We start from the raw sequence: 12,949 nt of genomic DNA on the forward strand, positions 1-12,949 counted from the left end.
GAGCCACCATGCGGCCAATCATATGCGAGGACACACTAGGATCATACCATTATGTGAAAGAAGGGTGGGGGGCAGACGCTCCAAAGACAGCAAGTGTAGAAGTACAGGCCAGCTACACAGAGCGACGGGGAGCCGGATTTAAATGCAAGCGCGTCGGAAAAAGTCAAGAAATTTGTCTAAAAAAGTAGCAGCATCTGGCTGCATTTCAATGATATTGGAGAAAGCAAAGCTGAGTCCAGGATTTGTAAAATGAAAATAACCTTCAGAGCAGGGTTTTTCTTTGGGTAACCACCATTTATTGCCAGAGGTGGGAGAAGTTCAGATCTTGTACTTGAGTAAAAGTACCAGAGTGTAGGAATACTCGGTTACAATAAAAAGTCCTGCATTCAAAATGTTACTCAAGTAAAAGTACAAAAGTATTAGCATCAAAATATACTTAAAGTACCACCTGCAGAGGGATCTTGTCAGGGTTGAGAGAGGCAAGCTGGCAGGACCCCCAGCGGAACCTCCATCGGCACAGGACACAGGGTTGGCAGGACCCCCGGCAGAGGAATCGTCGGCGGGGCCTCCAACGGCACGGGACATAGGGTTAGCAGGACCCCCAGCGGAACCTCCAACGGATCAGGACATTGGGTACGGACTTTAGAGGGAAGTCGGGAGGAGCCTCGAGAGGGAACTCGAGAGGAGACTTGAGAGATGACTTGAAAGGGGACTCGAGAGGGGACTCGAGAGGAGACTTGAGAGGGAACTCGAGAGGAGACTGGAGGGGTGACTTGAGGGGTGACTTGAGAGGAGACTCGAGAGGAGACTCGAGAGGAGACTTGAGAGGAGACTTGAGAGGAGACTTGAGAGGGAGCTGGAGATGTGGCTTGAGAGGGGACTTGAGAAGGAACTTGAGAGGAGACTTGAGACGGTCGGTTCGCCGACAGAACACGGGGAGCTGGCGTCGGCCGGTACGCTGACAAAATAAGGGGAGCTGGCGTCGGCCGGAGACGAGGGGCTGGAGTCGAATCCATGGCTGCTGGGGCCTGTACTGGAGCCAGAACCATGGCTGCAGGGGCCAGAACTGGGGTTGGAACCATGGCTGCTGGGGCCAGAACTGGGGCCGGAATGGATGCTGGGGCCTGTACTGGAGCCGGAACCATGGCTGCTGGGGCCAGAACTGGGGCTGAAACCATGGCTGCTGGGTAGCTCTCGGTAGCCTTACCTTACTGATCCCTCTTAAAATAGAAAAAACACATTACTTTATCAGCAGAGAGAAAATTGAGACTTGACTCGGACTTGAGCGCAAAGACTTGAGACTTGACTCGGACTTGCAAAACAATGACTTGGTCACACCTCTGTAATGCCCTAGTTGGACAGTAGGGTTTAAGGAGATGGCGCCTGCCCATCAAGGGCTTAGTAGGCGAGAAGAAGAATTTTAAATTCTATCCTGTGTTCTATAGGGAGCCAGTATTTTTTTGCAGCATTTTGAATTAGCTGAAGCAACTTAACTGACTTTTTGGTACACCCTGATAATAAAGAGTTACAATAATCCAGCCTTGAAGTAATAAATGCATGGACTAGTTTCTCTGCATCGTTTTGGGGCAAGATATGCCTGATTTTTGCAATGTTGCGTGGATGAAAGAAGGCGGTCCTTGAGATTGATTTTATGTGGGCGTTAAAAGATAAATCCTGATCAAATATAACACCAAAATTCCTTACAGTCTCACTGGAGGCCAAATTAATGTCCTCCATAGTTAATATATCTTTAGATAGTTTGTTTGATAGATTATTTGGGCCGAGTACAATAACTTCAGTTGTGGCCGTGTTTAACATAAAAAAATGAAAGGTCATCCACGTTTTTAAGTCCTTGAGGCAGTGTTGAATTGTATTTAGGTGATTGGTTTCATCAGGCTTGATGGATAGATATAGTTGAGTATCATCTGCATAACAATGAAAATGTACAGAATGATTCCTTATAATACTGCCTAACGGAAGCATATATAGGGTGAACAAAATAGGTCCGAGCACTGAGCCCTGTGGCACTCCATGGCTCACTTTGGTTTGCATGGAAGATTCATCGTTGACACACAAACTGAGAGTGTTCAGATAGATATGACCTAAACCAGCCTAAAGCAGTTCCCTTTATGCCAACTAAGTGCTCTAGTCTTTGCAATAGGATATCATGGTCTATAGTATCAAATGCAGCACTGAGATCGAGCAAGACAAGAATAGAGACAAGTCCTTTGTCTGAGGCTATTAGAAGGTCATTTGTGACTTTAACCAGAGCTGTCTCTGTGCTATGATGTGTTCTAAAGCCAGACTGAAAATCTTCAAATAAATCATTGTTTTTTAAGTAATCACACAACTGTTTTGCGACTGCTTTCTCAAGAATGTTTGAAAGGAACGGAAGATTAGAAATAAGTCTATAATTGGCTAAAACCTCTGGATCGAGGTTGTGCTTTTTAAGAAGAGGTTTTATCACTGCTACTTTAAATGATTGTGGAACATAGCCTGATAATAAAGACGTATTCATAATATTTAATAAACAAGTGTTAATTAATGGAAAAACTTCCTTTAACAGCTTAGTTGGAATTGGGTCTAAGATACAGTTGTTGATACTAGTTGATGGTTTAGAAGAAAGAATCATTGAATTTAATTGTTCAAGGTTTATGGCTGAAAAGCATTCTAATTTACTATCTAGTGTAATATTATAACTTATGTTTCCGGGAGCTGTTGATAACACTATACGGGTCAAAGGCAAGAGGTCACTCATTTTGTTTCTAAGAGTAACAATTGTATCATTAAAAAAGCACATAAAGTCATTACTACTGAGTGCTATGGGAATAGAAGGCTCAATCGAGCTGTGGCTCTCTGTCAGCCTGGCTACAGTGCTGAAAATGTATTTATTTTTACCTTTATTTAACCAGGATAGGTCTCATTGAGATTAAAAATCTCTTTTTCAAGAGAGTCCTGGCCCAAGAATGGTAACAGCACAGTTTCAGACAGTTTTACAGTTACAAACAATTAAAAAATACACAATCACAACACAGTCATACACCAAGTTTAGACAAAGTATTTACAGACACAGCGGCCTGCTTCGAGGTCAGTTAAAGTTGCTTTGAGTGTTTCAAATGAGACCAGTGTAATATTATGTTCTGTGGACATGTAAGTGTTTACATAAACAGATGAAGCGGACTACTTCTATCATTACGAGTGTCCATCTTTATTTCCACTGACGCGTAACATGCACACATACATCACGTCATCCACGTGATCTCTGTAATCAAAGATCTTGTATTCACCAAGATGTTACAACCAGCTCTCTGAGTTTCAGCTCAGTTTGAAGCAGGTTCCAAGTTTGAGGGGCAGCGTAACTGAACGCCTTTTTCCCAAGTTCAGTACGGACCTTTGGTACAGTTAAAAGGAAAAAGTTCTCTGAGCGAAGCCAATAGGATCCAGTGCATTTTCTATTTATGCACATCCTTAGATAAGGGGGAAGAGCACCAAGAATAGCCTTATATATAAGGATGAGCTAATGTTTCAGTCTACGCGTGGTCAGGGAAGACAATCCAACATGAGTGTATAGATTGCAGTGGTGCGTCAAGGATCTGAGGTTTGTGATGAATCTCATAATAAATCTTGCATTATTCTGTAATCAAAGATCTTGTATTCACCAAGATGTTACATCCCCCTTCTTTAGAAAAGAACAGTATAGCTGCCATAACAAATTATAACCATATGTATTTTAAATAAATGTACGTCTTGAGGCACTATATCTACTAATTGTGATTACTCTATCACTGAGGGAATATTATAAGGCTGGTACATTAACATTTAGTACTTCTGCAGTTTAACTTATCTTGTTGAACAGTTTCCCAGAAATAATAATAATAGAGCATGTAGTAGGCTACTGCTTCTGAAACAAAACTGTTGAATTTAATTTCTAAACAAACAAAAATCACAGTGCATTGTCAGTATTACATTTCTCTTCTCTTTTTCTTTTTTCACAGGTTTAACACATCTCTTGGCTTCACTATGCGGCCTGATCTTGTGATCTTATTGTAAACAATGTGTGATTGCTCTCTGGGGCCTGTTTGTTTCTCAGTGTCCTGCTGCAAAGTCTCAGTGTCCTCAGCCTCCAACTGCTCGTCTGAAGGATTCTCCTGATCTGTGTCACTCGCACACGTTTGTAGAAGGTGACGCCTGTTGCGCCGAAACATGTGACCTCCGTCCATACAGATGTTGTAGGATCTCTGGGTACCTGCTGGCTCGACTACTGTTGCAGGTTTCCATGTCCCTGTTGGAAGCTGGAAGCGGATCGTGGCTCCCACTGGTAGTGCAGGCAGTGATCTGGCATTCCTGTCATAATATTGTTTTTGTCGTGTTTGGCACTGTTCTCTCCTGCTGTGAACGGTGCTGCAACAGGCAAGCTCTGGTTGTAGATGCTTTTCAGTGGTGGGAAGGATGGAGCGCAGACACTTGCTCATGAGTAGCTGCGCTGGCGATTTCAAACCATCCACTGGTGTGTTTCTATACTCCAACAAGCAGAGGTACAGGTCAGTTCTCTGAGCGTGTGCTTTTTCCATGAGAGCTTTGGCAGTCTGAACTGTTTTTTCTGCTAGCCTGTTGCTCTATGGATACAGAGGACTGCTTGTGACATGCTTGAAGTCCCATGCATGAGCAAAAGCTTTAAACTCTTGTGAACTGTAGCAAGGTCCATTATCGCTGACTAGTGTCTGTGGTATTCCAAATCGAGCAAACATGGCCTTCAGCTTTTGGATGACTACTGAGGAGGTGAGGCTGGTGATTTGTTCTACCTCAAAGTACCTACTATAATAGTCAACTACAACTACATAGTCAGTACTGTTCCATGTGAACAGATCAGTGGCTATTACCTGCCAAGGTTGTTCTGGGATTGGGTGTGACATCATAGGCTCTTTTGGGAGTGAGCTGCGTCGCTCAAGGCAGGTGCTGCAGCTCCCTACTAGTGTCTCTATCTGCTGACCCATCCTTGGCCAGAACAGTACATCTCTTGCACGTTGTTTGCACTTTTCCATCCCTAAGTGTCCTGTGTGAATGCGTGAAAGCATTTCAGCCCTGAGTGAGTGCGGCACGATGATTTTCTCTCCTTTCAGTAGGATGCCATCTGTCTCTGATATCTCATCCCTATGATTTGAATACTCTGAGACTGCAGGTGAATGTTTTTCTCGGGACACCCTGCTTGGATCACCTGTCTCAGCACTGAGAGCTGCTCATCTTTGGCTGTAGCGGCTCTGATCTCTGCCATTTTGCGGTCGCTTACCGGAACGTTGCTGATCACAGTGTGTATTTAGTAGTCCATGCCCTCACTCATGGAGCGGTCGTAACACTCAAGTGGCTTTCTGGACAGAGTGTCTGCAACAGGGATTTGTTTTCCTGGTTTTGTGCTCGATAGTGATGTCATATCTCTGTATCATGCGTTGGAGACGCGGTGGTGCAGCTGCTAAGGGCTTACGCATGATTGACTCAAGTGGCTTATGATCTGACTCGACGATCACCTGTCGTCCGTACAGGTATTGGTGAAACCGCCTACATCCAAAGAGCACTGCGTATAGCTCCTTTTCGATCTGAGCATAGTTCTCTTCAGTTCAGTCAGTGTCTTTGATGCGTATGCGACTGGTTTCTCTTCCTGGAGCAGGACAGCTCCTAAGCCGTGTTTGGAAGCATCGACTTGTAACTTCACATCCTTTGTGTCATGTAGGTGAGTACTGGGCCAGGCTCCTGTGTTAGGATGTCTTTTATTCGTTGGAAGGCTGCATCATGATTTGAGTCCCACACAAACTCACTGTTTTCCTTTAACAGTTGCCGGAGTGGAGCTGTTGCCCCTGACATTCTCGGGGCGAACCTGGAAAGGTAAGTGACCATGCCCAGTATGGTCTCCAACTCTGCCTTGCTTTGTGGGTTAGGCATTTCTTTGATGGCCTTAATCTTGTTCGTGTCAGGGCGGATGCCTTCTCTTGTCAGCTTGTGCCCTAAATAGCTTACCTCAGGCACACATATTTTGCACTTGTCCTTATTCAGCTTTATGCCTTTTTCTCTGGTTCTCTCCAGCATGGCACGCAGGCTGGCGTCGTGCTCCTCTTTGGTGCGGCCGTAGACTATGATGTCATCTACGATGGCGGCAACGCCTGGAAGCCCCTCATAGGCCTCATCCACTCTCCTCTGGAACTCATCCTGTGCAGATATGATTCCAAAAGGCAGTCTCTTGAAACGGTACCTGCCGTAGATCGTGTTGAACGTGGTTAGCATAGATGAGTCGTGTGTGAGCTTTATATTCCAGTATCCAGATCTGGCGTCTAGTACACTGAAATACTGTGCTCCAGCCAGTTTTGGTGTGACATCATCTAGAGTAGGGAGTGGATAGTGGGGTCTTTGGATAGCTTTGGTCAGGGCGCAGGGTCTAGGCATATTCTCAGCCTATTTGTTTTCGGCTTTTCCAACACTACTAGTGCATTAACCCATTCAGTTGGCTCTGTGACTTTTTGGATAACGTCCAGTTTTTCCATGTCGTCCAACTCATCCTTGAGCTGGTCACGCAGAGCATATGGGATGCATCGAGGTGGACATACCACTGGTGGTACAGAGGGTTTGAGTTGGAAACTGCATTCTCCAGGAAACAGTCCGATGCCTTTAAACACATCAGCAAACTCTTCCATCAAGGTTGTGTGTGTTATTGGCTTTGCATCAACTACATGTATCATTTTGACTAGGTTTAAATCTAGACATGCCCTTAAGCCTAACAGAGGTGGAGCATTTGTATGGACTATGTCAAAACCTACCACGGCTGTTTTCTCATCGTGTTTACATGTCAGCCTACATGTTCCTTCTGCTTCTATCTTGTGCCCACCATAATCTGAGAGTTTGCTTGATGGGGGGCCTAGTATTACACTTCCATATATCTTGTGGAATGTGTCTGCTGGTATAATACTAGTCCGAGCACCAGTGTCCATTTTAAACTTCAGTTTGTTCCTCGCTTTTCCTATTTCTACTTTTGCATATGCCTGTTCTCTATCTGTGTTTTCATGCTCTTTTATGATAGCATCAATATAGAGTTATTCTAGTGACTGTTCTTCACTGTTTGAGATGGTATGCAATTTTCTGGGATTATATCTCGTCTGTGGCTGCTGTGTTTGTGACCTACACACTTTAGCAAAGTGGTTGGGCTTCTTGCATTTGCTGCATTGGCGACCCTTTGCTGGACATTCCTCAGTGCGGCTGTGCTCCCTCCCGCATGCTCCACATCCCACTTCTGACACCATGTAATATTCTGTTCTATGGACATGTAAGTGTTTACATAAACAGATGAAGCGGACTACTTCTATCATTCCGAGTGTCCATCTTTATTTCCAATGGCGCGTAACATGCACACATACATCACGTCATCCACGTGATCTCTGTAATCAAAGATCTTGTATTCACCAAGATGTTACAACCAGCTCTCTGAGTTTCAGCTCAGTTTGAAGCAGGTTCCAAGTTTGAGGGGCAGCGTAACTGAACGCCCTGTTCCCAAGTTCAGTACGGACCTTTGGTACAGTTAAAAGGAAAAAGTTCTCTGAGCGAAGCCGATAGGATCCAGTGCATTTTCTATTTATGTACATCCTTAGATAAGGGGGAAGAGCACCAAGAATAGCCTTATATATAAGGATGAGCTAATGTTTCAGTCTACGCGTGGTCAGGGAAGACCATCCAACACGAGTGTATAGATTGCAGTGGTGCCTCAAGGATCTGACGTTTGTGATGAATCTCATAATAAATCTTGCATTATTCTTATTCTCATCTATTAATGAAGAGTAGTAAGCTGCTCTCGCTTTACGCAGTGCTTTCTTATATTCATTGAGAGTAATATGCCAGATTAAACAAGATTCTTCAAGTTTAGTGGAACGCCATATCCTTTTAAGTTGTCTCGACTTTTGCTTTATTTTGCGGGTTTCGGCATTATCCCACGGAGCTAATCTATGTTATTTTATTTTATTCTTTTTCAAAGGAGCAGCAGAGTCTAATTTTATTCGCAGGGCATCTGTAGCACTATCAACAACATGATAAATTTGGGGTGGTGTGCATTTTGTATACGTTTCCTCCCCTACGTGCAGACATGGGCTCTTTCTCATTTCTCTAACTCCCCTCCTCGACTCCCCTCCTCGACTCCTATCCTCAAGACTTAGTCCCGCCCACAGGAGATGCGAGCGGAAGAGCCGAGGAGGGGAGCCGAGGAGAGAGGTGGGGAAGCAGCAGGCGGTTAGAGAAATGAGAACTCCTCTCCTCTGAGCGGTCATTTTAAAGAGACGTCCATTAATGATGACAGGACGCACAGCAGCCCTCTGTCTGATGGACAGATGTGTTCATGACGACTTATATATTTACTTTGATTCATTCACAGTGCGGTATAATGAGACAATAACAGGCTACAGATGCGGACACAAACACACACACACACACACACATATATATATATATATTTGTATATATTTATATAAATATATACGATTTCAGAATCAAACAGAGCGCTCTCATAATAACGTAACACTATCAGAGACTGGATATATCCCCCCCTCTCCCCTCTCTGGTCGCTACAATGTGGAAAATAAATTACGGGCCAAAAGTTTTATTTACAAGTATTAAAAATAAGCAGAGGACACCAAACCAACTGAGACCTGTCTGTTATGGAGCTATTTCAGGGTCATAAGTTTTGATCATTCAAAAAAATACAATTTATTTGAAAGTTCAAGTTTTTATCCTGAACTTTGAAAAATACAATGATGTATTCAAAATAAAAATAAGTATTTCAATGAGTATAATGAGTATTTGCTCGTGGAGTATGAAGCCCTCTGTATCGCGAATGTCAAAATGTTTTAAAATGTGTAACTTTAAAATATATAATTTCTTTTTTTAATCTTTAATACTTTTTTCATGCATGCTTTAGCTAGCATTAAGCTGTCTTTGGCTCTTCTCTGCTGTAACAATGTAAATGTATCCCCTGTGGGACTAATAAAGGTAATCTGATTCTGATCGCAAAAACCAAGCCAATACTATGCTGCGTTCATGGAGCTACGTGGAAGTGGGGAAGGACAATGCTTGATTGCGGACACGTAATTTCACATTCTAGCACAATTTATTGCTCTTATACCTTGATTGATGCCAATTACGATGCTCAACAGCTTGCTTTAAAGGAACTTTGACGCTGGTATCAGCTTACCACCAATCACGGGAGTATTGTGTATAGAAAGTATGGAGTTATACTTCTCGCGCTACCTAACATCCTTGAAGGCAACATGACAGAGGGAGGCCTGCCACTCAGGATGCCAAACTACTCTTTGCTAAGCCCCGCCCCCCCACGCAACATCAGGGCCAAAAGTCTGAAAGCGAAAAAAAAGGTCTGAAGGTGAAAAGCAATGTGAAACCTGAAAAAACAAGATTTGAAACTGAAAAAATTATTGTTTTGAATCTGAAAACGAAAAATCTGCAACTGAAAAAAATAAGGATTCAAATATCAAAATATGTATAAAAGTGAAATCTGAAAATAAATATTTTATTCAAAAGAAATTGCTGAACTGAATCAAAATAATATTCAACCTGAAAAATGATTTCAAATACTTATTTTTATTTTGAATACATCATAGTATTTTTCAAAGTTCAGGATAAAAACTTGAACTTTCAAATAAATTGCATTTTTTTGAATGATCAAAACTTATGACCCTGAAATAGCTCCATAGTCTGTCCGCTGCATCTACGCACACACCACACACACGCACCTACAGCTCCTAAAACAGGCTACAGCCGTTGTGCATTTTATTATGTGAAGCACTAAATGGTTTTAGAAAAATATGGACTCTTTGTTTGTAGATATCTTCTAAACTAAAGCAAATAAAGAGAGTAGGCCTGTTATACTGAGTGATATATATCTTACACACTGCTCTGCTTTCTGCACGGACCTCACAGCTGTTCTCACTGTAAACATCGCGTCGCGATGAAAGCAGTTAATAAAATAATATCCAGGGGATGCATGCAGAGCTGTCATTGGCTGAGATAAGTCCGGCCGTGCGTCACGACTCTTTGAAACATCTCTGTTCCCGGAAATGCATCTACGAAGGAGCCGTGGAGGACCCATCAGTGTATCCTCGGTTGGAGCTCCTCCAGAGAGCCTCCTCGACGCTCGATCCTCGGTCCTCGAAGTGCATTTAGAGAAATGAGATGTCCTTCAACATGGCGCGCTGAAATTCATTTCCGGGTCACTACCGGAGGACCGAGGAGTCGAGGAGTCGAGGAGTCGAGGAGGGGGATTTGATTAAATGAGAAAGGGCCATGCTATTGGGTTAAGTATTGATGGAATCTCTTCCTTCAATTTGGGTATAGCACTAATTGATAGGTTTCTGCTGCAGGAGCTTTTGACTAATGGTTTGTAGTCTAGTAACAGTACTTCAAAAGTTACCAAAAAATTGTCGGATAAAGCAGGATTATGCAGTTCGACTAATAGTTGTTCAATTTCAATACCATAAGTCAGAACAAGGTCGAGAGTGTGATTATAGCAGTGGGTTGGTTTATTTACACTGACGGAAACCAATATAATCTAATATAGGCCTAGAGTTAAATGCAACAGTAAGGCTGTTTTTATCGTTGTCAACATGAATATTAAAGTCACCTACGATAATTACTTTTTCTATTTTAAGTACCAAAGTTGATAAAAACTCAGAGAATTCTGATAACAATTCTGAATAAGGACCTGGTGCACGGTACACTGTAACAAATAAGATTGGCAGCAAAGTTTTCCAGGTCGGATGCGTAAGACTTAAAACAAGGCTTTCAAAGGAGGTATAATTTAGGTTTAGTATTGATAAGTAAACTTGAGTCAAAGATTGCTGCAACTCCACCTCCTCGGTCTGTGCCTCGAGCAATATGAGTATTGATATGGCTGGGTGGAGTGGCCTCATTTATGCTGATATATTCTTCATGTCTCAACCAAGTTTCAGTGAGACAGCATATATCAATATTATAATCTGATACTAATCATTTACTAATATTGCTTTAGATGCTAGGGATCTTATATTTAAGAGACCACATTTAATCTTCCTGTTTTGTTGCACTGTAGTAGTTGTTACATTTACTTTATTAGGTCATGATTATGTATGACATCTCTATTAGGTCTTACTTTAAATTGTCCTTGGCCAGACACACATGCCCCTTTCACACCAACATGTTTTCAGGTCCGGCTCGGAGCTAGAGCCTGAAAAGTACCGGGTTTTCCTCTTCACACCGCAGCGGCGCCGCCTCTTAGCTCCGGAATCCGGTTCGTTTCCAGCTCCAAAAGATTGCCGGTCTTGTAGCAAGATTCCCGAGCTAAGAGGGGGCGCCGCTTACGTCTCTCTTACGTCGAGGCGTGCAGGAAACTAAACCCACCTCCCCTGAACATGGGTAGACTGAAGAGTCTCGTCATGCCTGCCTACAAGCAGTAGTGCTGAGCAAAGTGACTAGAAGGCAACCACAAACTTGTAAAAAAAAAACACACTTAATAAAGTCAGGCAACACTAACCAGGCTTCGTGTGATTCTGTTTATTTGTACCTTACTTTGACCATCCGTTCGCTGTTATTGATCATTCTGGAGAGCAGGCAGACGTTTTGTATTATAGCAGCTATCGGATGGAATTAATACATGGGCTGGGCTGGGGGGGGGGGTAGTTCTTGGGTTATTGTAGTTCTGAGTGTTATTGTAGTTCTGAGTGCAATGCCTTGCGGCCTGTAGCACCATCCTCTTGATGGAGCATATGTGTGGGCTGGAACAGGAAAGGAGTGAGCAGAGGGTTGAGTTGTCGATTCTTGTTCTCTTTTTCTGTGACTATCTAGTTGCGCACGCTGGGGGTTTCACCAACTAATCGACTAGTCGACTACCTTTACCACTAGTTGGCGCTGTAGGCCTTAGTCGACTAGTCGTGAAAAAAATTGAGGTAAACGAGGTGCTGCAAAATGCTCCAAAACACGTCCGACATTCTTATGTATGGCAGTACTTCAACGAAGATGTAACCAACTCCACAGTGAAGTGTCAGTTGTGTACAGCTGTACTGAAGTACAAAGAAATGCATCTGCTATGCGCAACCATCTGAAGATGAGACACCCGCTGCCGACAGCTAGCACTAGCAGTAATGCTAGCACCAGTGAGCAACGGACCGGTGTCAGCACTGAACAGAGGCAAACGAACAGCAAGAAAACACGGGTCAACAGTGATGCGGATGATGAGCTACGGGATTACTGCCAGCGGACACCGCATATCCCCACAATGGATAATCCACTGGAGTGGTGGGCAGAAAACGTGCAACGCTTCCCTCCTTCCCTCACATGTCGATGTGTTGGTGTTCAAATCAAACCAAAAATATGGAAAGGTGGACGTTATCGTGGAGGACAGCGAATAAAGTGTTGTGCACTGGATTTACGTGGCATTTATGTAAACAAGAGTTTTTTGCTGTCGATTTTGGTGAGTCCAGTTACTGTTTGTTATTTACTCAGCCATGTAACACAAATTAAAATGCAGTGTTTAATGTTACTGTACATGAGTTCCAATATAAAATACAGTTGTACACCTCTCTTTGTGTGTCTTTATTATGACGTAACGACTAGTCGACTACTATTTTGAAAAATGTGTCGACTAGTAAATATTGGTAGTTGTGAAACCCCTAGCGCACGCTACTAAAGAGACGTGCTACCATGGAAACCAAACAATGGTGTAGCTGTAATAAAGTCAGAGTGGAAACAGTCGTGTGTAAATCAGATTTTGTCAGAAATTGGGAGAAATTCGGGAGAAATATGAAACCGGGAGAGGGCTATGAAATCGGGAGTCTCCCGCGAAAATCGGGAGGGTTGACAAGTATGGTGGAGAGAGAAGAAAAGAGCATATACTTGTGTTCGTCTGCACATAGTTTCTTGAAGAAATTGACGAGTA

The 12,949-nt window shown here is 43.1% G+C and overlaps 1 protein-coding gene across 1 annotated transcript in view; it reads right to left on the reverse strand.

Annotated features, from left to right (window-relative positions):
* Positions 1-300: 300 nt before the first annotated feature.
* The window catches only part of LOC307038846 (uncharacterized protein), a gene marked incomplete at its 5' end in the record, with an annotated part of 33,576 nt that continues 20,927 nt past the window's right edge, over positions 301-12,949 (reverse strand). The window contains one exon of the mRNA XM_079680522.1: positions 301-1,220. Coding sequence (XP_079536648.1) covers positions 590-1,220 — 631 coding nt within the window. The 3' untranslated portion in view covers positions 301-589. The remainder of the gene's footprint in view (positions 1,221-12,949) is intronic.

Source organism: Notothenia rossii (genome assembly GCF_949606895.1).
Source record: "Notothenia rossii genome assembly, chromosome: 5".
In the NCBI taxonomy this organism is placed as follows: domain Eukaryota; kingdom Metazoa; phylum Chordata; class Actinopteri; order Perciformes; family Nototheniidae; genus Notothenia; species Notothenia rossii.